Here is a 26,062-nt window from a genome sequence, read left to right on the forward strand (position 1 = left end):
GGACCTTGAATAAGAGAGATCAGCTGAAGTCACCACAAGATGAACATATTGGCTGTAATTCACTTCCTTTGACTCTCATACACAGAAAGGAAACTTCTTAATCCTTTGTCTAACTGGATCTACCTGCCATAGTAAAGAAGTGTTTCACTCCAAGTTCATAAAGGATGCTCTTACAAGATTTTTTACGATTGATAATGAAGACTAACACAGTTTTAAAACTTATAAAAGGTGAAAGGTACACCCTGCCCTCCAACTTCACTAACTGCTAGTAGCAAGTACAGCCTCCAGTACACAGGAAATCTTGACCAAACATCATTATAATTACAGAATTCCTTCATTTCAGAGTGAATGATACTCAGTGTGCTTGCATGACATGGTTTCTTGGGGTTTTCTCTTACTCTTTGCACCAAATCAATGTGAGGAGTCTGGGACCAAGAGAAGACTGCACAAAATCTAAAAATGTGGAACTTAGATGATGTATTTAGTCTGAACACTCTGTCCCAACTGAAAGCATTGTTTGAGGAAAGCTGCTGTTGTGAAGAGAGTGGCACTATTAGAAGATGAGGCTTTGTTGGAGTAAGTGTGGCTTTGGTGGAGCAGGTGTGCCTTTATTGGGGGACGTATATCACTGTGGAGGTGGGCTTTGAGGTATCCTATGCTCAGTGGTACACAGTTGTTTCTGCTACCTGCAAACAAAGACATAGAACTCTCAGATCTTTGTCTGTCTGCACACTGCCACGCCACCCACCATGACAATGATGGACTAAACCTTTGAACTATAAGCTAGCCCCAATTAAATGTTTTCCTTTATAAGAGTTGCCCAGATGATGGTATCTTCATAGCAATAGAAACCTTAACTAAGAGAGTTGTATAACTTTCAGAGTCATTCAGTCCATGGCCTGTGACTTGTGAGAGAATATTTACTTTGAATGATGCTGTCACATGATGCTGTCATCTATAAAGTTCATGGTTGAGAACTGTGAACATTCACATAATGTTTTAAGATTATGGTTTTGTGCTGGGATGCATTCATAATTATCCTGGGCCACATACTGCCTATAGGCTTTTGGCTGGGTGTCCTGAGAGATGAGGCCTCGCTGCAGGGAGTGGATCACTGGGAGCACATCTTAAAGTTTTATAAGCCATCCTACTCCCAATTCATTCTCTGACACAGACACAATGTGACTAACTATTCCCTCTCCTAAGTCCATGCCTTTCTTAACATGATGAACTGGATCCCTTCTTAAATTGTGAACCCTTTCTTCTTAAGTTGCCTTTGTCAGGTATTTTAATATAGCCGTGAGAAAAATAATAAATACACTCATGTAGGTCACTGTCATTGAATGGGTTACAATCCTTCCTGGGCCCAGCCCCAACTGGGCTGTTGTCTTGTATCACTGGATGCTGCCTAAAGGGTTTTTAATTGAGGGGGCATGGTGATTTGAATGAGAATGGCTTCCAAAGGCTTGGATATTTGGACTTTGTTTCCCAGTTGGTAGAATTGCTTGGGAAAGATTAGAAAGTGTGGACATGTTGGAGGAGGTATGGCCTTGTTGAAGGAGGCATGGCCTTGGAGGCAGTATTTCAATAGAGCTGGGCTTTGAGGTTTCAAAAGTCCATACTATGCTATTCTCAGTTAAGCCTTTCTGCCTCCTGCTTGTAGGTGATATGAGCTCTCGGCTATGGCTATAGTGCCATGCCTGCCTGTCTGCGTGCTGCCATGCTCCCCACCAGGATGCTCACGGGTTCACCCTCTGAAACTATAAGCCCCAGTAAACTCTTCTCTAAGTTACCGTGGTCATGGGGTTTTGTCACAGCAATAGGTGTTATAAAGACGGGGGAGAGAAGATGAGATGGAGTAGGAAAAAGGGAGGACAAATCAGATTAACTTTGTTTTTCAGTTCACATTTAAACTATATCATTCTTAAGAAATCTTGACTTTTCTCTGAGTCTTTAGAAGCTTCCCCATTAGAAGCAATAATGTCTATTTGAATCTGTTAGTGCTCACTATACACCTAGAAACAATTACAGAGGGTGTGTGTGTGTAACTTTTAATTCGCCAACTGTCTTTGAATCAGTTTTACATATTAGCACAGGTTTCTAGACCTTGAAGAATAAAAGTAATGAAGAGATTACAGTAAAATGCTTTCATGTTTGTAAGTAGTCACCCAACCTGTCATCTTTTATGTAAGTACTCACATCTAAAGAGAAGACTAGTCTATAGAAATATAAATTTTCCTTTCCTCTCCAACCTGTCATCTTTTATGAAACATCTGCCAAAGGAGAGAACTCACCAAACACTTTAAAAGTAGTCTTTACATTTTATCACTAAATCAAGCTCAACCAATGGTATCACCATTCACCAATGGTATCACTTTCATTCAACGCTTTTTGGTACCTAATAAGTGCTTAGAACTATTAGGACATCCTAACTTATAAAGTTGAAATTTAAAATTCATGTATATTTCAAGTCAAGAATTATTTATTTCTCTTTAGAGCTTAATGCTAGTCTTTCCTTAAACAGTGGCTGCCAGTGAGTGACTAAGCAGTGAGTCATTCGTAAATCCTACTTTGTTCTCTTTTTCCCTATACCAGGTCCAGTCTCCATTACACGACTCCCTTTCCTGACAACTGAGATAAAAATCTCTAACAAATAATAAAAACCCTCAAAGCATTTCCGTTACAAACAGCTTCATAACAGCAATTGAATAGTCTGTGCCAGTATAAAAACCATAAACCCTGAACGCTGCCCAACACTGGTTCTTCTTCCCACTGTCTACCAAAGGTTGCATGGAGAAGGGGACAAGTTTAGGCCTCTCTGTCCCTAACCTGGAGCCCTTCACTTCATATACTCTTAATGTCTGTTCCCTCTAGGGTTGAAGGGGATAGAAAAAAAAGAGGCTCATAGAAGCAGAGACAATGGTCTTGCCAGCACCCTTGGTAATGGTGCCCCACCGGGGCATTCATGCTATTTCTTTTTCAGGTGCTGCAATAGGTTTTCCTCTTATCTGCAGCATCCTGTTTCTAAGTGAGGCCCCTGTCTCCTGGTAACAGACTCCCTCCTCTGTCCCAGGAACCCTGAGTCTCCCCACTATCACAAGCAACACTCTCTAGCGGGATTCAGGAGTGTCTTAGGCTGCTCTGATGCACATCTGGGCATTGGAAACATATGACATTCTTCCCCATCACTGAGGAAGGTTGAGTGGTCCTTCAATGGGTGACTTTTGTATGACCTCCTGGCACACCAATTCTGGCTGAAGACATTTTAGACTTATCATATGCCAGACCATTGTGCCCACTAAAGTGCACAGAACTCCAGGCATCCATGCCATCTCACTGGTGCTTCTTGGTTTGGTCTTTGGTCAGAAGGCAGCCTTTCTCCCTCACTATGGGAGTGGTGTTATCCATGGCACAGCTAAATTTCTTTTAAAAAGTCCATGCTCTTAAGCTTCCTCCCTTTCCCAGCTCTGACTTTAGAAGTGGGTAAGCAGGCTGTGGACTGAAGCAATGTGAGGACAACAAACAGCCTGACTGTTCTGGACCCTCCTCTGGAGGTAAATCTAAGGTTCTTTGTTTAATAAATTTTGTTTGGTAGTTCATTCATCAGCTGCCAGATTGATTCATAGTGAAACCAGAAGGCCTTCTGCCTCACTATAACCATCAGACAGACCCTTTGCTGAGTTGTCTATTCAATTGCTCTGAATATAGATTTACACCTCACTTTTGTGAGCTCACTCACCCATAACAGTGAGAGGCTGCTAGTGGCATTACAATGTCTATGTCCACCCCAACCACTTACTTAGAGAGTTCCTGCTAAGAGTTGTGCCCCCCCCACTTTGAGTTCAACAGTAGAATACTCACACCACCATTGCTGATGGTTCCATAGAACACTGCTCTCACATAGCCTTCCAGCTCAAAGTCACATACTCTGAGACCAGCTCAGAGCACCTCTGAGGACAGAAAAAGTAATCACAGGTTTGTTGGGGATTTCGGTTCAAATCCACTGGTTATCTTCAGATAACTGTTCCTTTAGATGTGACTGCTTCCTAACATAAAAGTTACTTATTTCTTTAAAAAATAATTCCTTTAAACCCCACTTTCTTAGTATCAAGAAGCTTAATCCAACACTGAAATGCATTATATACAAATGCATATATTTATTCAGAGCCAGTTTCTAACAATGCTCAAGTCTATGGTAAACATAAGAAATACATAGAAGTTTATATGAATGTAACATGATTTTGTTTTCAGTTGCCCAAAACATAGCTCTCTTCAGAGAATCCCAGAACTCCTAGAATGTACATGCAGGGATTGTTTGCTACCTCACATATTCTTATTGTCAAAGTTCAAGCTCACAGGAGATCCAGGGAAGCAGCCAAATTCAAAGTGATTAAGCTTAGCAAAATTCTGAACTGAATCCAATCCGAATCCTAGTTTTTAAACCATCTTTCTAAGTCTGTATAGGCAATTTATTCAATTACATGGGAAGACACGTTTTTCCACTTTGAAAGTAACAAAGTCATAATTGTCTTTATGTTCACAGAGAAATGCTCAATATTGTAAAAGAAAGCTAGCATACCATTAGAAACTGAAATTCCAAATAGGGGCACGCTTCCCAAATTTCTCTCTTTCTAGTCAGTCTGAATGCACAGTACACAGTGGTCTAAGCTCTGTGCCAGGGCCCCTCCTCCACTCAAGCAAACATTTGATTCATACACAGGTGCTTTATTAGACACAAACCCTCTGCTCTGCTTTGGTAGTCTGAGCCCAGTTGAATTTGACTAATCATGGTTTGTTGTACATGTTGGTGGGCAGATTTTTGGAGGAAGCTCAGGACATACATCCTTGATCAAAAGCTATGAGAACACTGGCCTAAGTAGGTGGGTGGGCTGGAATTCTGAACCTGACTAGTCTGTCAAGACCAGAATACATCACTTTCTAGGAGCTTTTTGTTGTGGAACTAACTCAAAATCAGCCTAAATACAGAAAATAGAGTTAAAACAGCTAATGTAACTTCTGTTCCATTTTGACTACAGCAAAATAAATTGAAAACAAAATATGGTTTGCAAATTCTAAGCTTTTAATCACAGACAAGAACCAAAAACCTCGAGTGCCAAGCAAATGTGGACTAAGTTAAATGTCAGTCATTTATACATATGCATACAATTTAGTGATAACAAATTTAGTGACATGCATAAACACAGCAGTAATCCACTAGCTGAGAGGAAGGGCTAGCCATCAATGTCACCAACTGCACAAAAGTCAGCTCGTTCCAATGGCCATTTGTCCTCTTTCATCTCACAGCAGCTCCCAAAAGACAAAGCCTGGTCTAGTAGAAAGTGTTCATTTATACTTTCTGTTCCCTCTACAGGCCAGAGCATAGGCTGGGAATGTGAAGAACAGGCTTTTGGAAGGATGTTTTCTCAGAGAGTCTAGTAGGTTACTAGAGTTCCATAGAAACAGGGCTTCTCATGTGAAAACCTGGCTGGGAGTCAGGGCCAACTTGTCAAAAAGATGGGGTGTTTGTTACATGAGATAAGGGGCATTTGGCATGACAGTGAATCACAGAAATCTACCCCTGTGCACAGAAGATTGTTGCTTTGCTTTCCCAACTTCTAGTTCCTAAGGAAATGGGGATTTTAGAGACTATGATGGCACTAGTTTCCCAAGGCTGGAGGGAAAATTAGAAATGCTTTCCCATAAAAACAAACAAAACAAAACAAAAACCACCTTACTCCTTCATTTAACACTTGTCCCAGAGATGACCTCATCCTGTCCCATCTCTTCCCCAAACTGGTTCCTGTTGGATGAGCTGGCAGGAGGATAAGATACCTGCAAATGCCTGGCTTAATGTTGCACATTTGGTGGTGGGGAGAGAATGCAGGGTTATTCTCTGGTTCTGTTTTGTTTTGATTTGGTGTCATGGAGGGGAGGGATTGTGAGAATGTCCGAAGTTTGCTTAGAACAAACTGCACCTAAGAGGAATTGTAGGATGCACTCCAAAATGGGGAACTCATAAAGCTTTCCATCCAACAGTAACCATTCGGGAAACTCTATTTGTGTGATAAACGATTCACAGATTCTTTCTTAAAAGCAAACAAGGGTGATGCGTCCACCATTTATATTGATAATCTAGTCTGATTCAACTGACAGCATAAATGAAGATCAGTTAATACTTCCCCTACCTACTATAGACTATTCCTAATTTCCATGCATTTAGGTCTGTAAATACAAAGGCAACAATTGATCCAATCAAACCGCCATGTCTTTTTTTGTCTTGTGGACAGAAAATCCTTCTTGTCTGAGAGAAGAAATAATGACTCTAAAATGGCATCCCTGAAAAAGGAAGACAATGCATGCAACACATCACTTGACAGAAAAAAGGTGTTTCCAGAACATTGTGCTCTGTGCTACAGGACTAAAGATAACTCATTACAGCTCCATTGAACAGCACATATTATTAAGAGATAATAACAAACTGTAATAAAGGTTCATATTTCCAATTATGGCATGTGGTTTTCTGAGAGAGAAGCAATTAACGACAGCTGTGTCTTGTGCAGTTTTCAGAAGACAGCCTCATAGTGGGTAATTACAACATAAGTCCTCACCTCCCAGTGGTGACAATACACATTCATACACGTGCACACGCTTTGGGAGGAGCCTCTCATATATGAGGTCTAAGCTCAAAGTCATATTTGCTCATAGGTATAGAGCAAGCACTACTGCAAAGCTAGAGTTAAGAGGCAAAGATAACATTGCCTCATCCTAACCAGCTTCCACCAAGCAGCAGCTCTGTGTTCAAAAGGCGGGAGGAGCCAGGAGCTCAGGGCAGTCTGAGGCAGCAGTCTGAGGATTTGTAGAGACAGATGCTGTCTAGGCAGTCAGTCTGAGGACTCCTAGAGACAGATCGCCCCTTTGGTCTGAGGATTCAGTAGAGGTAAGAATTAGTTTTGCTTCTCTGATCCTTCAGCTACACCCCCCCCCCACATCTGACTCCAGATTTTTTTAATTATTAAGACCTATTAGAACTTGTGCTACCTATCCCCCAAGGTCAAACAAGGAACTCACCAGTATTCACAAGAACCTGAGAAAAGATGGTGCTGAGTTCTTCAAGAGTGATGAAGATAAATACAACTTACCAACCCGTGCAATGAAAAGCAATACAAGAATAATCCTATTTTTGCTTCCAAATTTGGTAACTTTATATGGATTTTCCTGTGTTCCATAGTAAAAGAAATGTAATAGGACTGACCCTAAGTGAAACCAACTGAAGGAAAAAGGGTGCACTACAGTTATTTGTGTGGAGGTACAGTACTTTAGTTTGCTGGCTTCTTACTTCATGTCTTTTTAGTAAACCACATCCAGTAGATATTGTGTGTTTCTTCAAAAATATCTTTGAAAAACATGGTAAAGTAGTATGAAAAAAGATATGGAGGATGGATGGATGGATGGATGGATGGATGGATGGATAAATAATGATGGATAGATGGATTGAGACAGAATCTCACTCTATAGCACTGGCTGGACTGGAATTTATTATATAGACTAGGCTGACCTCAAACTCACAGAGCCCACCTGCCTCTGTCTCCCAAGTGCTTGGTTAGAGGTGTGTGCCATCATGCCTGGCCCAACTTCCTTATTCCTGACACAGGATAACATTATGAACCCCGGCTTGCCTCACACTCATGATCCTCTTGCTTCAGCCTCCCAAATGTTGGTTTTCAGGCTGTCTTAGTCAGGGTTTCTATTGCTACGAAGAGACACCATGACCAACCATGAAAAAACTTGTAAGGAAACATCTAATTGGGGCTGGCTTACAGTTCAGAGGTTTAATCCATTATGGTCATGGCAGGAAGCAAGGCTGCATGATGGCAGACATGGTACTGAAGAAAGAGCTGAGCGTTGTGCATCCAGATCCCCAGGTATCAGGAAAAGAGTGAAATAGGGGGCCTGGCTTGAGCATCTGAGACCTCAAAGCCCACCTGGTGTAACACACTCCAACAAGGCCACATCTCCTAATAGTGCCACTCTCTATAGGCCTATGGGGGCCATTTCCATTCAAACCACCACACAGAGATATAAACACATTCAAGGGCAGTAAGTAAAAATGGTACCTGCCATCAGTCCACACAGTGAGTGAGTTGGGACGTTCAAGTATCCCAATGAAGATGAACCAAAAGTGGTATCCAGAAAGTAGCAGTGACCTGCAGGCTGGATGTAGCTATGAACAAACTTTCCCCTCAGCCTCCCCAGGAAGATTTCAAAACAGGAAACCTTACATTAAAGAGTCAGATTTTAGGTCTGGCTATATGGTTCATTGGGTAGAAGCACTTGCTGACCAAGCTGGTGATCTGAGTTCAGTGTGAATCCATGAAGCTATCTTTTGCCCTTCATGAGTACGCTGTGACATACGCATGCTGTGCACGTTCACACACACACACACATACACACACACACACACACACACACACACACACACACACACACACACATTTCTAGCAACCCTTTCCTTCCTGGTCTTCTAACCAGCTGTTTATCCCTTTACAGCATGGCTCTTTTGTTTTGTTTGTTTGTTCGTTTGTTTTGGTTTTTCGAGACAGAGTTTCTCTGTGTAGCTTTGGAGCCTATCCTGGCACTCACTCTGTGGACCAGGCTGGCCTCAAACTCACAGAGATCTGCCTGTCTCTGCCTCCCGATGAGTGCTGGGATTAAAGGCGTGTGCCACCAACGCCTGGCTCTTTATAGCATGGCCCAGTCCCCATCACTCCTGACTGTTCTACACCTGAGCTTACTTCACCCTTAACATTTGAAGTCACTGTGGGCATTTGAGTTTTAGGTCTCATAACCATCACCAAGAGAAGAGTTCATATTTCAACCCCCTCCCCCATCACACACAGGTATCTCTTGATCATTTGATTTTTTTTTTTAAAGATCAAATTCTGTTCTTGGCCCTTGCCAGTTTCTTTCTTTCTACTCCAGACATGGGATTGGCCCAAATGAACCCATGTGCCTAGTGACTGAATCAGTCAAACACAAAGCTACAGTACCATTAGTGAGCACTGCAGTGCTAAGTTTTCCTCTGGACACATCCTACTTATCTTTAAAATAAAAGCTGCTTCTACACAGGGGTCTAACATTCTGACCACAAATAATGTGGATGAGTCCACTGTCAGTCAGATGAGGAGAGAAAGGAACAAAGAAATCTTTGTACTGTAACATCGAACAGTTTTTTTTCAGTTAGCAGAAACCATCTTGCCTGGATTCCTAGTGGTGGCTGCACTAGGTACTGAGGGTAGCTGTCAGGAGTTCAGGGCCAGTATCATGTCAGAAAAGAAATGAACGGACAAGACAACTTACCAGTTCTAGACACTGTCTGTGGCCATAAGCAGCAGCATAATGAATGCTGTTGTAGCCTTCCTTGTCCCGGATGGATGGGTTTGCATCATTTTGAAGCAGAAACTCTAGGCAGCTGTAAGCATAAAGATACAGCCTCAGAAACACTGCTGCACCAGAAGGGACAATCGGCGCAAGCCCCTCTGTTATGAGTATTCCACAAAGCATCCGAGACAGGGAATATGTAAGGAGCCAATTACAATAAAGTTTTATGTGCTAGGGTGGGAGGAGAGCACATGCTCTCTTTATCTGTCTCTATTTCATCATAAAATAACACTCTTAGAAGTCAGGGGAAACTTTAGGGACAAGTGGGCAATTAAATGTCTTTTTCCCCTTCTCAAGTCAAGGTAGAGACATATCTGTCATCAAGGTTACTGAGTTATATATAAGATTAAGATCTCCATGTTCACAAGTCTCAAATGTAATAAAGGAGTGGTCAGGCCACTGCAGCTGGGAAAGCACAATAGAGAAGGGACTCTTTCTGACATCATTATTGGAGATGAAGATTAAGATTATAATCAAGAATTTCAGGTTTAAAACAGATTAAGAAGAAAAGAACCCAGAGTAGACTGAATAATAAAAAGACCAAAAGAGTGGCTAAACATTTAAAAGATACAAAGAATTCATTCAGTGACTACACTTGAAGAAACTTAAGTTACACCATCAGGAACATAGACTAGGCAAAATTATGAATTTCAAAAGCCTTTTCTGGCATAATTTTCTTCTGAAAAAGTGACAAAATAGGCCACAATTATGTCTAACTTGTAGCCACAAACAACTGAGGATAATGATGAATGAGGCCCAACACAAAAGAACACTAATTTAAAACATTGTGAGAGTTTTCTGCGATGACAGAATTGTGTTTGCAATGTCAAAAGACTTGACACACTTGGCAGAGGGAGGTGTTTACCTCGACCTTTGCTGAAGAGCCTCAGGTTCTAGAATCCCAGAACCCTGGGATTCACTGGGTAATCAGGTCTTTGCTTTACAAGGGGCAAGAACTAGCTAGATAAATGAGTCCCCAACAAGTCCATGCTGATTCAATTTCTTACTCTACATCAAGACTTGTTAATTTTTTTTTTTTTTTTGAGGCAGGGTCTCATGTAACCCAGACTGGCTTCAAACTCACTGTGTAGCTGAGGGTGACTTTGAACTCCTGATCCTCCTGCTTCTCCTTCCAGTCCTGGGATTACAAGCATGAGCCACCAACCCACGTGTGGCTCTCAGGGTTTTAAGATTCTAAATCTAACCCTTCTGATTAAATAAGATTTTCCCGGGGGAGCTTTCTATAGTTTATTAAAAAACTTTGAAATTGCATTTACCTACCTTTTGGTTGAAAGCCAAATGGATAAAAAGACAAACTGCTTCTTTAATTTTTAGAAAACTGACTGAAGATAAACATGAAAGCCCAATCTACTTGCTGTATTTATCTATAAAATGCTCCAAAAGAAATCAAACTCTTATTAAAGTCCTGCTATCATGCTGTCTTTGGTCCTTCAGACCTTAAAAGGAAGTACTTTTTTATTTGGGTAACTAAATGTCCGTGGACAGGATCTTGTGCATGACTCACTGTAAACTGAATGTAGCTCTTACATAAATCATTCACAGGAGTAGCATTCTATGGACACACAACCCCCAGTCTCTGAATGGGTTGCAAAAAAAGTCATTTGATAAGCTAAATTTATAATTTAGAAAGCATTAATAGCTCCTCCCAGAGTATTATTTAGTCCAGTACATAGCTAAACAAGATGACGACTGTACAGATACAGCCACAGAAGAAGTGTGGAATTTGTATAATCTCCACGTAGTTCCTAAGAAAAAAAAACAGACCCCGTGTTCAACTGGTGAGGCTCATCCCTTCTACTCCCAGGGTGGATTAGCAGCTCGGCCACTTGGGATACAAGATCAACAGAACATTAGGTCCCTGACTTAGAGAGTGGAGTATGGTTGTTCCTGACCCTTCCTCCAATTACTAGTGAGCCTGGGCTGGCATAGGCAAGTCTGTAATTCAATGGCGAACACGAGGCTTGCTAAGGTAACAGCATTCTCTATTTTTTAACATTATTATTTTAAATTTAGTGAAACTTGGCCATTCTGTTTTACTCACAGCAGTGTCTGTCTCTATCCCAGAAATAGTTATGTCCTATAACCTGCACCAGGGCTATCCTCAGTGTCTGTAACGTTTTAGACACGGGGACATGGGGAGGAGATCAGAGTGGGCAATGTGGAAGCCTTGGAGTGAACACAAACATTCAGGCACAGAAACTCATTCCTGAGGCAACTCAGGAAGAAAATAAACACACTGTGGAACACATGCCTGCAGACTCTCAGAGCACTGTATCTCCCCGGTGATGAGGTCCAAAGTGGGCAAACTGGTTCACTGCACTAAGTGTTGGGCTCACCACTGTCAGGAATTTCTGTGCTGATCTGTTTGTGATGATGGCAAATACTTCAGGCCCTTTCATAGCAACAGTGAAGACCCTGTCTGAAGCCAGTATGGGGCAGCATGGTCAGGGGTAGCTGTTTACAAGAAGCAGGAGGTTATCTGTAAGTCAAGGGTCTGAGGGGAATTTCACAGCAAGGACTAAAGAACTTTATTTATAGAATCTGTGAAATAATTATCCCCAAGTCATCAAAGTAGAACCTAAGGTCCCAAGTGGAGGCTTTACATGTTCCTCATGGTATATGATACATGACAGAGTCAGATATATTTAAGACCTAAGGATGCTGGCCCATCACAATGGTAGTCAAAGCAAGCTTATAGTTTTATAAAGAGTCCCACACATAAGAACAGTAGAACGGATGGATGCGTTGAAGGTGAGTCCATATCTCCACCCTTTCTTGGGATTCCCAAGGGAACCCCCAGTAGGAAGACAGCCATGTGGCAACCCAGAGGAACCAAAGAGTGTGGCACCCCCCCCCCCTTATGCCCCAAAGAAACTTACAGTGCAGCATCTTTTTCCTTCATTTCCCTGGCTCTGTCAAGTTCTTCTGAATTGTCATGGGCATTTCCTAAGATCATCTTACTTCTCAGCATAAGACACAGGGAAAAAAATCACAATTAACTTTTAATTTAAAATTGCTGATAGTTTTTACACAAATATATCTGTGATTTTTACCCCAACCCAAAAGGGACGTACATTGGTTCTCTCCAAGGCATGTAGGAAATCTCTTTCCTCTCATAGAATCCAACTGTGAACATCACTTTCCTAAAATTCCCTAGCTCTGTGAGATGAAGAGCAGAATCAAGCTGCCTACTACTCTATAGGTATCCTAGAACTTTCCAAGTAAACAGATACGACTTAGCCCAGGCTCCTCCACCTGCTACCATACCCTCACACTTTCTGTCCAGCCCAGCATTTCACTTCCTATGAGGAATCCTGCCCTTCACCTCCTAGATTTTCCCTTCTAGCCCTTAAAACATGAGATGCACTTTCTCTCTCACCCTTCCTGCGGCCTATCTTTTCCCCAAAGCCCTGCATTGCTCAATTAAAAACCTGCATGCAAGATGCCAAGCGTGACATCTTATTAGAAACGTATTTATGTAAACACATGATGAAATGGGGCTGTTCATGCTTATGTAGGAGCATGCTTGTGTTTACACATGTATGTGGAGGTCAGAGGTCAACTTCGGGCAACCTTCTTAAGAGCCATCCACTTGGTTTTTTGAGACAGTGTTGCTCATTGCTCTGCAGGTCATCTAGTAGGCTAGACTGGCTGGTCATCATGCTGCCACCATACTTGGATTTTTAATATATTTGGTTTCTTAAATTTATGTGTATCTATGTATCTGTGTTGGTGAAAGCCACATGTGTGCAAGGGTTCATGTGGGTGAGATCCCTTAGAGATGGGATTACATGTGGTTGTGAACCAACTGAGCTTAGGTCCTCTAGAAGAGCAGCAGCAAGAAGTCTTAACTAATAAACCATTTCTGCAGCCCAGCCAGGTACCTGGGTACTTTCATGTGGGTTCTGGATATCAAATTCAGAACTCATGTTTGCATGAAAAACACTTTACCGACTGAGAGAGCTCCAAGCTGTGTGCAAGTGTATACATGTGTGTATATGTATAGTTGTTGTTTGTTTTTTGAGACAGGATCTCATGTAACCTAGGCTATCCTCAAACTCTCTATGTATCAGAGGATGAACTTGAATTCCTGATCTTCCTGCTTCCATCTGCCAAATGCCAAGATCATAAACCTGGATTTTCATACATATTATTTTAAACAATGGATCACAACCTGTTACTAAGTGATACCAATTAGGTTGAAGTCATCAAAATAAAATAGAAAATATAACACATCAATACAATAAATACGATTTGTGAGGTTTTTACTTCTCATGTATGAACATACATGTGGACATGTGCACTGTATCATAATATAAGATGTATTTCTTACTTGGATCACCATCTCAAATGCTTGAAAGGGCTTGTGATATAGCCCAATAGAAAAGCATATGCTTGGCTTACTTATATATTAAAATTAAACGTTTAAATGTCATTCTTCTAGAAAAGAAGCTATCAGTACTAACCCAGAATCAATAATTCAACAGTTGTCAGGCAAACTTATCAAAGTCTTTCTGTGATTTTAAGAACTACATAAACTGTGGGACCCCACCACCTTTCCCCTTTGCAGTGGTTCAGTGATGTTTGCTTTCCAAGTCTAGCCACCTATAGTCCATACGTGTTTGGAATAAGAAATTCCTCTTCTATACTCCTCCAATGCTGGTGGGAGTGCAAACTTGTACAGATGATGTGGAAATCAGTATGGCAATTTCTCAGAAAATTAGGAATCAACCTAGCTCAAGACCCTGCAATACCACTTTGGGGCATATACCCCAAGGAGGCACATTCACATCACAAGGACATTTTCTCAACTACGTTCATAGCAACATTATTCATAATAGCCAGATCTTGGAAAAACCTAGATGCCTCTCAACTGAAGAATGGATAAAGGAAATATGGTATATTTACACAATAGAGTACTACTCAGTGATAAGAAACAATGACACCCTAAAATTCAAAGGCACATAGACAGAACTAGAAAAAACAATCCTGAATGATGTAACCCAAAACAAGAAAGACAAATATAGTATGTCCTCACTCATAAGTGGATACCAGATATAAAGCAAAAGATACCTAGCCTACAAGCTACAACCCCAGAGAAGCTTCAACCCACTTCCAGAAACGGAAGCAAATGCAGAAATCCATAACTAACCATTGGTTCAAGATCCTGGAGTACAATCAAAGTGAGGGAAGAGCAATAATATGAACAAAGGAGTCAAGACCATGATGGGGAAACCCACAGAATCAGCAGACCTGAGCTAGTGAGAGATCACTGACTCAGGTCTGACAAATGGGGAACCTGAATAAGACCAAACTAGACTCCCCTAATATAGGTGACAATGGTGTGGCTGGGACAATATATGAGGTCACTGTTAGTGGGTCCAAGATCTAACACTAATGCACAAACTAACTTAGTGGAGCCCATTCAATATGGAGAGATACCTTGCCCAGCCTAGACACAGGAGTGTGGGGGTGGAGAGGTGCCTTGGTCCTGCCTCAACTAGATAATGGGACAGACTTAGTAGACTTCCTAGGGGAGGCCTTACCCTCTCTGAGGAGCAGATGGGAGGTGTGTGTAGGGAGAAGTGAAGGGAGCAGGAGGAGAGAAGGGAGGGGCAACTGGGGTTGAAATGCAAAAAATAAATTAATTTAAAATAGACAAAAAAGCTTAGTCTACAAGAGCTAGTTCCAGGACAGCCTCCAAAGCCACGGAGAAACCCTGTCTTGAGGGGAAAAAAAAGACAAAAAAATTATTCTTCTGCAGCTGCTGAGTCAGTGTTCATGCCCAGGTTGAGAAGAACAGTGTCTAATGTCATCACAACAAGGCTGCATTTGAAGGGATTATGCTTTGGTGGGTATGTTTTCACACAGGACATATATTAGCAGATGAAGCATTTAAGTGGCAATGATGGAAACTATTGTGTATGCCAAATAAATTCCAACAGATTTCCAAAGCCTGAACTAAAAAGCCTGGGCTTGACAGCTCTACTTGGCATTTAACACAAAAAGCAGAGAAGAGAAAAAACTATGCAATGGCATATAACAACAAAATCTAAATAGAGAGAGAATGGGGAAGCCTGGGGTGTGGCTGATCCTCCACTCTGAATGGGAGAGTCCTCATCTGCAGTTTTTAGCAGGCAGTGTGAAGAAAACACAATCCCCCCCCCTTCCTGGCTCTACCCCAAGATGAAACACAAGCAAGGCTATTTTTACTTTCTATCCATGTCTGACGCAGCAGCATAGTGCAGAGCTGTCCGTCCCCAGTCATCTGTTTCATTAACGTTGGCTCCTGTGGTCACTAATGCTTTAATACAGTGGAAATGGCAATTTGCAGCTGCATAGTGCAATGGGGTCCTGAAAAACAAACAGTGATTATTATTGTTGCTGTTTATTACTATTTTACTTTACTCAGTCTAGCAGATTCATCACTGGCATAAGCACTGGCTGCGGAATTCTTGCTTCAGCTCTCAGTGTGTGGAACCCGAGGAATGCAAAACCAAGTCTACAAAGACAGGTGGCTTCTAGCAAGGCCAGCCACCATGACACTATCCTTTCTTTCTATTCCAAGTGTCTACTCTGGATTACATCTATGTTATTGCTTGTCCGTGGCAAGAGTGCCCCATAAAGAACCATCTATATCATCTTCATTAAGACCATCCTTAGGGCCGGGCAGTGGTGGTGCACACCTTTAATCCCAGCACTCGGGAGGCAGAGGCAGGCAGATCTCTGTGAGTTCGAGACCAGCCTGGTCTACAAGAGCTAGTTCCAGGACAGCCTCTAAAGCCACAGAGAAACCCTGTCTCGAAAAACAAACAAACAAACAAACAAACAAACAAAAGACCATTCTTAGAGATTGACAGGGAAGAAGGGAGGATGCGGGAAGAATAAGAGAGGGCAATGGAGTGCATAAATACAAAGTATGTACTATATGCATGTAAGAAAACGTCACAGTGAAATCCATCCTTCTGCATTAATTGATGCATGCTAATGAACTTTTTTTAAATGAACCGTCCTTGACTCTAATCAAGCTTCTATATAGCTTCTGGCTGGGTTTTCAAAGGACCAATCCCCACCTATGACAATTCCATTCTAAAACCATTAGTCTTCCCATTGACAATGGCTTGATTTCTCAGCCTGTAACTGAAGGCTTTCCCAGGCTGTCTCAGTTCCTTCTACAGAACATCTCTCTCACGTATGCACACTATCAACCCACTAATGAATGCAAACTGGATGATGAGGGTCTCTAGATCATGTTTACACTTCACCTTCATTCATGCCCATTTCTCCTTAGGAGTACCCCTTTCCTAACCATTGTTCCACAGTCACTCTTTCTATTCTAGAAGGCAGCTTCTTAGTCTGAGAAATATGAAGGAATTCATATTACTTATTTTTAGTTTCCAATTACCTGACATTTTTTCTGGTGCAACTAACCAATATCCCAGGAATAATAACATGTAGAATACTAAAAATAAAGTAACATTAACTCAAAAATTATTTATCAGTTTTTAAGCACTTTTTTTTCATTTTGCAGACAACTTGGGACTCTTTTACTAGTTGATTTTCTCTCCAGTCCAAATGGAAGAATTATATGAAATTATATTTTACATATTGGATTGCTTCTGTTTTAATTAATTGGACTGAAAATGACTTAAGGATGAAAGAAAGCTAGATTCAGGAACACATGCCTATAATCTCAACACTGGGGAGGCTGAAATAGAAGGGTTGTGAGTTCAAGGCCAGTTTAGAATTCACAGCAAGTCCCTGTCTCAAAACTAAATGCAAATGTCATTTGCATTAGTCTACAAATGTCACTCGGTAGTGGAGGGTTTGCCTAGCATGTGCAATACTGTGGCTTTGATTGATTCACAGCAACACACACACACACACACACACACACACACACACTCAGAGAGAGGAGTAGACAAGACAAAAGAAAAGAAGAGGTGGAAGAGGTAAGAGGAGAGACAGGAAGGGGAGGGGAGGGCGGGGGGAAGGATGGGGAAGAAGGGGCACAGGGGATGGCAGAGGAAGGGGAAGGGAGGAAAGGGGAGGGGAAGAGTGGGAAAAGAAGATGAGGGGATGGGAAGGGGGAAGGGAAGAGGCAGGGAGTAGAAGGGGAGAGGCAGGGGGAGGGTGGGAAAGGAAAATAAGGGGGAAGAAGAGGGGAGGGAAAAAGGGGAAGGAAAAGGAGGGGAGGGGAGAAGAGGAGAGAGGGAGGGGAGGGGGAGGAGAGGGGAGGAGAAGGAAAAGGGAAGGGAAGGAAGGGAAGGAAGGGAAGGGAAGGGAAGGGAAGGGGAAGGGAAGGGAAGGGAAGGGAAGGGAAGGGAAGGGAAGGGAAGGGAAGGGAAGGGAAGGGAAGGGAAGGGAAGGGAAGGGAAAGATGACACTTAGTCCTGGTTTTCAGGAGACTTGCAGTCAGATGGGGAAAGGCACAACTAGTATGGTGCCATCATGGAGTATTCAGGGCGCTAGGGGAACACAGGAGGAACATTTCCGTAACAGTGGCAAGAAAGTTTCATTTGATCTGAATCTGGGAGGATGAGTAGAGTCATCAGAGATGAGGGTTAGGAAAAGGAACATGAGTCATCCCCAAAGATCAGGGCAGGTAAGGAGGGGAAGAGCTGTCTACACAACCTCCATGCAGTCATGTGTCACAGTTTAGCTATGCAAGGGGTTATGGAGGTTAAGAAAAGTTCTATGACATTTCAAATGTCTAGAAATTTATCTCAAGATGAAATGCCCAATATAGAAAACAAATGCTGTAGATCTTTTAACCATATTTTTTAATCTTTTAGTTTTATTTGTGTGTCTGCCTGTATGTCTCTGTAGGGGGAGTGGGGGAGTTCCAGAAAGCAGTATTAGATCCCCTGGAACTGGAGTTATAGGCAGTTATGAACCAGAAGACATGGGTGCTAGGAACTGAACTCTAATCCTTTGTAAGAACAGCAGGTGTTCTTACCTCCTGAGTCACCTTTCAAGCCCGTATTTTGAGTTTGGTGCACTCAAGTAGTCTATTATGCTATTTTTCTAAAACATATCCAGGTAGGCAATTTTTTAAAAAGCAGAAGTTGAGAGAGCCCTTAGCTCATGGGCCTGTAGTCTTTGTTGGTGCTTCCCTACAGGGAGGGATTGCCTCCTGAGGATGGAATTGCCCCAAGTTGTCCCATGGTGACCATCTCAACAACAGGCCTGCTCAATGGACTATTCCCCTCTCTCTTTAGACCCCAGAGGCAGGTCAGCCTGAGTACATACCTCCCACATTTGTCCTTCTTGTGAAAATCTGCTCCACTGCTCTGCAAGAGTTTTATACATTCTACATTGCTAGAAAGACAGGGAAAACATAATTAGTATGGTCAGGCTAATTACAAAGGTACCTCCAAGAAGAGGTATTTTCTGCAGAGTATAAGCTGGGATGAAATAATAGCCTAGGGTCTAAAATTCCACTAACAAGAAATAACCTGGACATATCTCAGGAACACTGCATTGTAAGGATTTAAAGTTCCTTTCTCAAAACTAATAAATCAATAAATGAAAGGGATTCATGGAACATTTCCAACTCAATGACTAAGGAACTGAATGATTATTATATGATTAATCCCTCCAATGACAGCATCATCATTTATCCTAAAAGAGTTTATGAAACCACTGCAGTCTAATGATTCCATGTCACCTTTAAACAATGAAGCAAACTGGCTGAGCACTCCCTTTTATCTCAGCATAATAAATCCCCACAATAAGCACTTTCAACCCCATACCCCTTAATGGAAAAAAGACAGCTGCACTTCCCTGTCTTTGTAACCCAGGTAAATAAATGTGCTGGACCAACACTGAAAATGATGTAATGGAGCGTAGGGATCATTCCAAGCAGCTTTGTCATTCACAAGTGCAATAAATCACACAGCACAGAGAAAGGACCCATTGAAGTGACTTTTCCTGTTGAAAGGCATGTAGCTAATATTCATTCTACTAGGCATTTCAAATATAAACCCAGCATGGTGTGTTGTCACTTTCTGGGCAGGTTCAATATTCTTTAAAATGGAGGCATAATCATCCACCATCATTCTAAACCCGAACACTAAGAAGTGACTCAGAATGTATTGTTTTATTATAAGTTAAATAAGAAAAATGACCTCATTAGTGATGAGCCTTTCAAGGGCTCTTCCCCCGTTCCACATCTACTCTTCATAGCCCCCTTTCTCAGATAGCTGATATAAGCGTCACAAAATGTATGAATTTTTACAGGAACATTTGAATTGGTTTGGCATGGCAACTAATATTCAGCATCTATCTCTTCCTGAATGATGGATGGAAAAGATCAAAGGCAATGGGTGGATTAGGCCTGTGTGGTTCACAAATCTCATCCTCTTTGAGAACTGAGGCTGGAGGAAGGGGTCCCTTTTTTAAAATACAGTAACTCGGTATAAGTTAGTTTATGACTCCAGAAGGGACCCATGTAAATAAGGAGCTTTTCAGTTTCATGGTTCATTCACCTCTGATAAATAGGTAATGTCTTTGGTAACACACATGATAAATGGAGAATTCCTTAGGTACTAGGAAACTGATTAGAAACCAACACCTTCCCAACACAAGGTCATCCAAAAGACACTATGTGTGGTCAATATGTGGTCATATATCAACAATATATTGATCAGAGCTTTGATCTAACCATGGATTTGCTAAGAAAAAAGCTGATGAAACAAGGCTCTTTGTTACAGGGGAAAGGGCAGGGAATAAATCACTGTTGCCCATCTTTAGGATTTCCTGGACCTTTGTTTACATTTAATCATCCTAAAAATCTCAAAACTACTTTTTATTTATTACAAAAACATCAAAATGAGCATAAATTGATTCACTCCTTTACCTTCTTAATTGCCACCCTGATCAACTGGCAACAAAGACAGTGGGGTGGGGGCTTAAGAACAAAGTTCAAATTAATTTCTTTCAGTAGAAAACATTCCAAGTAGAAATCCGCATTGTATAGTCTGACACTTTACCGCCGTGGGGGCGGGGGCATTGGAAGATAACAGCACAAGCCCTACGCACTACACAGGATGGACTATTCATTTTTCTTTGGAAGAACAAAATCTGAGTGATGTGGAAATGAAGCCAGTGACACTCGATACTTGGTAAAAGTGATTGGGACCTCATTTACTAAGGAAATGGCCTTTGGTTCACAGGCAGTGTGTGTCAATTAAGATGTATGAAGTCATCAAGTCATGAAATAACGACCAATCAGTAGTACTCACCCTCCTGCAGCAGCAGCATGTAGGCACGTTCTTCCAAACGTATCTGGGGTGTCTATTTCAAAGCCTGCAGACAGCACGTGCTCATTACTAAACAAGGACACTATGCTATACTTTTGTCCTAGTTAAACCACAAGAAACATCGCAGAGACAGAAAAAATCAGTTAGTAGGAAAACCAGAATGCAAGCAACTTTAGTAAGAAAGGGGTTGTCACAGAAATGAATGGCAACCACTCAAGCACCATGAAGTTAAGAAGGACTGATTTTCGCATTAGCCCTGGGTGAGCCACAGCCCCAGTTCCAATCCCAGGATAGAAATTTATTAAACTAATTTGAGATAAGTAGGGCAGTGGACAGGCAGACAGAACATATGAGAAACATGGAAGGCAGAGGAGTAATCCTCCCAACCTTACTGTGGTCTAAGATGTGGGAAGCATGTTTTCATGCAGGGATTATTTTTAAGCATGCCAAAAGCAGTGAGAACACAATCCACCATAGGTAAAGTACTTAGAGAAAGACATATGCCTCTGGGATAGCTAAAGAACTAATTCATAAGCAATCTCTACCCTGCAGGCTTCTACCCGGGAACTTCTTAGTAGATGGGAACTGGCAGAAGCAGTGATAAGAAAGATCAGCAAAGCTAACACAGAGACAATCTCTGGTTCCAGATAGCCCTGCATTAAAAATATAAAAATTAAACCTGCTTGGAAAGAGATCTGCCTTGCTGATGTTTCAATGCCCACAGAATGGAATGAGAACATGCTATTTTCTACCACTGAAATATTGAAGATTGGGCCATTTTCTTTTGTTGAACAGTATTAAATGTTAAATAACTTAAGTCTCAATTTTTTTCCTTCTATGACTAAGGTTCCCATATGTAAGCTCTGGCCATTTCCTCCACCCAATTCTGGACCACTTTAAAACAGACAAGATGCTCATTCTAGGCAGCAACACTGGCATCCAAAAAGCTTTGACTTTGGGGACTGCCAGGAGATGTCTCATGCAGGTGGGCTATGCACCACCTCACCCTGCCAAGGGAAGGCAATGGCCAAGCACAGTCAGCCACTGAGACCAGATACCTAAAGCCATTTGGCTCATGGACAGGACACATCAGGCCTAATTGCTGGCATGGATTCACTTACCAGTTGATAATAACTTCCTGCAGCAGTCAGAGTGAGCATTTAGGGCAGCTAAATGTAAGGGGAACATGCTATGGATTCCACACCTAAAGAGAAAAATAGCCACTCACAGTAAAAGATCCCAAGCCATGCAGAATAATTACCCTCTGCAAGCCCTCTATTGAAAATGCTCATAAGGATCCATGAAGTAATTTTGTAATTTTTCTATTCAATAAATAATTACACAATCATTTTCTGCCTTAAGACGACCTTTGTTCTAACCCAATCAAAAGCCTATAACCATACAGATGTGTTCATATAGACATATATACATATGTATGTGTATTTATGCATGTATGTACATGTGTGTGATATGCATGCATGTACATATGTATTTACTTGTGTGTGTACATATGTATGTACTTGTGTGTGTACATATGTGTTCATGTACATACGTATATATGTAATTATGTGTATCTCTACATATCTAATATGTATGTGCATGTATATGTATGTACATGTGTATATATGCATATATTTGACAAAAATATGAAGAGTCAAACATGTATTACCCTATTGTTTCAGCTTAGTGGTTAGACATCTCATTCATTCATTCAGTCACTCATTCTCTTACTTGTTTACCTGTTCAACACTGCAAGCCTAAGATACTATGCTATATGCTAGATCTAAAACAGTGCTAAGCAAGATACCCCTCAAGTGGTAAATATTTATTCCTTGATTCGATAAATATTTACTACTGACCTAGTATTTGTTTGTGTTTTGTTAAGACCTAATAGTGGCTGTATTATTAAAAATACAATTTTGAGCCAGGCAGTGGTGGCGCACACCTTTAATCCCAGCACTTGGGAGGCAGAGGCAGGCTGATCTCTGTGAGTTCAAGACCAGCCTGGTCTACAAGACCGAGTTCCAGGACAGCCTCCAAAGCCACAGAGAAACCCTGCCTTGAAACGCCCCACCCCCCAAAATACAATTTTGATAAAAAGAACTGTTTACATTTTGTAGGCAAAAGTTCACCTTCATAATGGACTTTGCTGATATACACTAACCCACATCACCAATTACCAGTCACAAAACACAGGAACAAATATCATAAACTTAGCCTGCTCTGCCTGACTTGCGAGCCCCTCCTCAGAGTGATACTGGAAGGACAGACAGACCTCTCGCGCTGGCATGTCTTCCTTTAGAGTTGATGCTTCTCCTCTGAACCCTCCCTCTCTGCCCCTCTTTGCACAAGGATGCAAAGTCATATGCTGAATTCACTTCATGACAACCAGTACCATCTGTGGTTTGCTATATATTCATAAACATCTCATTTGATTCAAATAATATAGTTTAGATTTTTTAAAGTCATCCACACAGGCCCTGCAGCATTAACTACCCAAGTTTATTCTCAGACACAAAGTGGTCCATTTTCAGATTTCACGCTTCATAAAGAAACACATATGATTTGAATTTGTTAAGCTCTGGTTTTAAACACTTTATTTTCCATCTCAAGAGTTGGTGTTTATTGTGTGTGTGGATGTGTGAAAGTAGATACATAGCCACAGATATTTCAGTCTTTGGTGTTTTGCAAAATGCAAGTGTCAGCAATGAACCTTACTTTCTCTTTCCATGCCAGTTTCTGTTTGTTGGTATTTTGTTCCATTTTCTGTTAGTTTTCCCTTCCATTTTTGGAGATTTCCAGCCCAGTGTATGCAATAGCTGGCACCCATCAAGACATGCAATTTTCCAGGCAGCATCATGTGGTGGAGGATGCTTGTAATTGCCTCTCTCATCACTTACCCTCCCCCATTACAAGAGTCTAAAAAGCAATCTCATCATTGATAAACTCGCTGTTCATGGAAAGGAAGAGGCAGAAAAGGGTTCCTATTAATGTTACTATTTATAACATCCCCACTTGGTTTAATAGAAACATACTTTTTCTTAAAGGATATATATAATATATATATATATATATATTATATATATATATATATATAATCAAAATGGAATATACAGCTAATAGAATTAGCATGTAATAATTTGATTTGTTTGGAGGGGTTAAGGCAAAAACACATAAATTAAATATGACTAGACTTTTGGAAGAGCATATAAAGAATGTATAGAACATATAAAATACATAGAATATTTTCTATGACTTTTTTTGGTTTTTCGAGACAGGGTTTCTCTGTGGCTTTGGAGGCTGTCCTGGAACTAGCTCTTGTAGACCAGGCTGGTCTCAAACTCACAGAGATCCACCTGCCTCTGCCTCCCGAGTGCTGGGATTAAAGAAGTATGCCACCACCACCCAACTCATTTTTAAGTTTCTAAAGGAACATTCTGAATCAAGACTGCATTTCTTACAATTTTTTGAATGAACCTCATTTTAAATATATACATTCAAATATATATACATATATGTATATATACAAAATATATTTTATAATGACAAACATATATGTGTATATACACACAAATGTATAACTAATATATCTTGTAAAGAGATAATATATAAACACATACATGTTTACACATGGCATATAATTTATAATTATATATCTGTACATATATACATTTGTGTGTATATAAACAATATATTTAATAATGACAAAATATATTTTTCTATAAAACAGAACATGTATGAATTAGAATGAATTAAAGAAATAACATCAATATCTATAAGAAACTAGATAAAAACAGAAAGCAATAGTGTAACAATTGCATAATATATTCTATTGGTGATAATAAACCTTATTACCAATCTTTCCACTTTTATCACTTTCCATGATTCATCACAATCTACATTAACTATTTTCTTTTTCACTACTACTTAGAAAGGTTAAGAGAGAGAGAACTACTTTAATTTAGACCAGCAAAAATTCTGTTTGTTTTTTCTGCATTTTATTCTGCATTTAAGAAAGTCATCATTTTAGTGAATAGTTTAAAGGTATCATCATAGATGCCATTATTATTGGCATTTGAACTTGAATATGACATTATTCAAACAGTCAAACTATGTGTCAGGTAAATACAAGGGAAAGGGGCAGAACTCAGAATCTCTGAATCATGTAGGCAGGATTTAAACATTTGAAATAGAACTACCCTTTCTTGCTATAAGACAGCTCACAGAGGAAGAACTTTGAAATCTTCAGTAGGAAAATTTGGGCTTGGCTCTCATAGTTAGATGAGAAACCTCACTTTTACTTCAGGCATATATCAAGGAGCATTAAAAATAAAATCGCCAAATAACCCTAAAGTTAACAATACATAAGTTACAGGAAAGAGGAGACCAATTCCAGTTAAATTGCTGCATTTATCTGGCAAGTCATAAAATTAATGGAAGCCATTTGTATTTAGGTATTTCTAATTTAGCAGTTAGCTGGCATGCTCTACTTAGCTATTCCAAAATAAATGAGGTCTGGAAGACAGTTCTTGTGGCATGCTCTCAGAGGTGAAAGGGCTTTTTTACCCAAAGAATACTGGGGTCTTTTCCAGTTTCCTTTTGGTATCAGGAAACAAGGTAGCTATAACCAATGTATTCCAGAACTTTCCCTTTACTCTCTGTGATAAATAACACTGTGTTTAATGCATTGGAGTCAGAAGTAGTTGCTACTTGCTAACTACTTAGTGCTTGGCAAGTATATAATGGCTCCATCATCAGGAACTTACAGATAATTACAGTGTCTACATCACAGAATGATTAGAAGGACTCACTGGGCTAAGGCACACAAAGAATGGAACAAGAGCAGCTGGTGCATGGTTACCCCGTGACTGGGTTAGCTTTGTTGATGGCTGTGAAGTTATCATCAGGCTGTGCCCCTCAGGGTGAACCATGACCCAATAACATTCTCAACCTCCTCCTTGCTCAGTCCTCATTCACAACCTTCCAAGTGTGCAGGCTTGGTTTAACTTGCCCACTCAGTGGGCAAGACACATTTCCTAACTTAGAATGGAATCATCTTATGATTACTTTACCTGAACTTTTCTCATTTTTTTTAATCAAAACCTTAAAGGGGTTTTATCTATGTCACCCTAGCTTCTGTTGCAGGCGTTTGGGAATAGCTGATTGCACTAGACTATTTCCTGCCATTTGCAGCCCACAAACACTTTCAGTGGTTTGAGTAGTCTGAACACTATAACGGCTACCAAGGCTTCTTGTGAGTGGCCATTGCCCAATCTATGGGGTTTCTAGATTCTCAGTGAACATCTTTGCACTCCTCCTAAGAGCCAAGCTCTGTCCTG

The 26,062-nt window shown here is 40.8% G+C and overlaps 1 protein-coding gene across 5 annotated transcripts in view; it reads right to left on the reverse strand.

Annotated features, from left to right (window-relative positions):
- LOC100774011 (serine/threonine-protein phosphatase 6 regulatory ankyrin repeat subunit B) overlaps positions 1 to 26,062 on the reverse strand; it is a 272,850-nt gene that overhangs the window by 65,551 nt on the left and 181,237 nt on the right. For 3 of the 5 annotated variants that reach the window (XM_035440951.1, XM_035440952.1, XM_035440950.1), the window contains exons 11-16: positions 21,845 to 21,927; positions 20,706 to 20,769; positions 18,712 to 18,780; positions 15,673 to 15,813; positions 12,339 to 12,422; positions 9,358 to 9,469 (exon numbers count right to left, since the gene is read on the reverse strand). In XM_035440951.1, coding sequence (XP_035296842.1) covers positions 9,358 to 9,469; positions 12,339 to 12,422; positions 15,673 to 15,813; positions 18,712 to 18,780; positions 20,706 to 20,769; positions 21,845 to 21,927 — 553 coding nt within the window. The remainder of the gene's footprint in view (positions 1 to 9,357; positions 9,470 to 12,338; positions 12,423 to 15,672; positions 15,814 to 18,711; positions 18,781 to 20,705; positions 20,770 to 21,844; positions 21,928 to 26,062) is intronic. The other 2 variants (XM_027396893.2, XM_027396896.2) reach the window with 1 other exon arrangement.

This window comes from Cricetulus griseus, chromosome 2, assembly GCF_003668045.3.
Source record: "Cricetulus griseus strain 17A/GY chromosome 2, alternate assembly CriGri-PICRH-1.0, whole genome shotgun sequence".
NCBI lineage: Eukaryota > Metazoa > Chordata > Mammalia > Rodentia > Cricetidae > Cricetulus > Cricetulus griseus.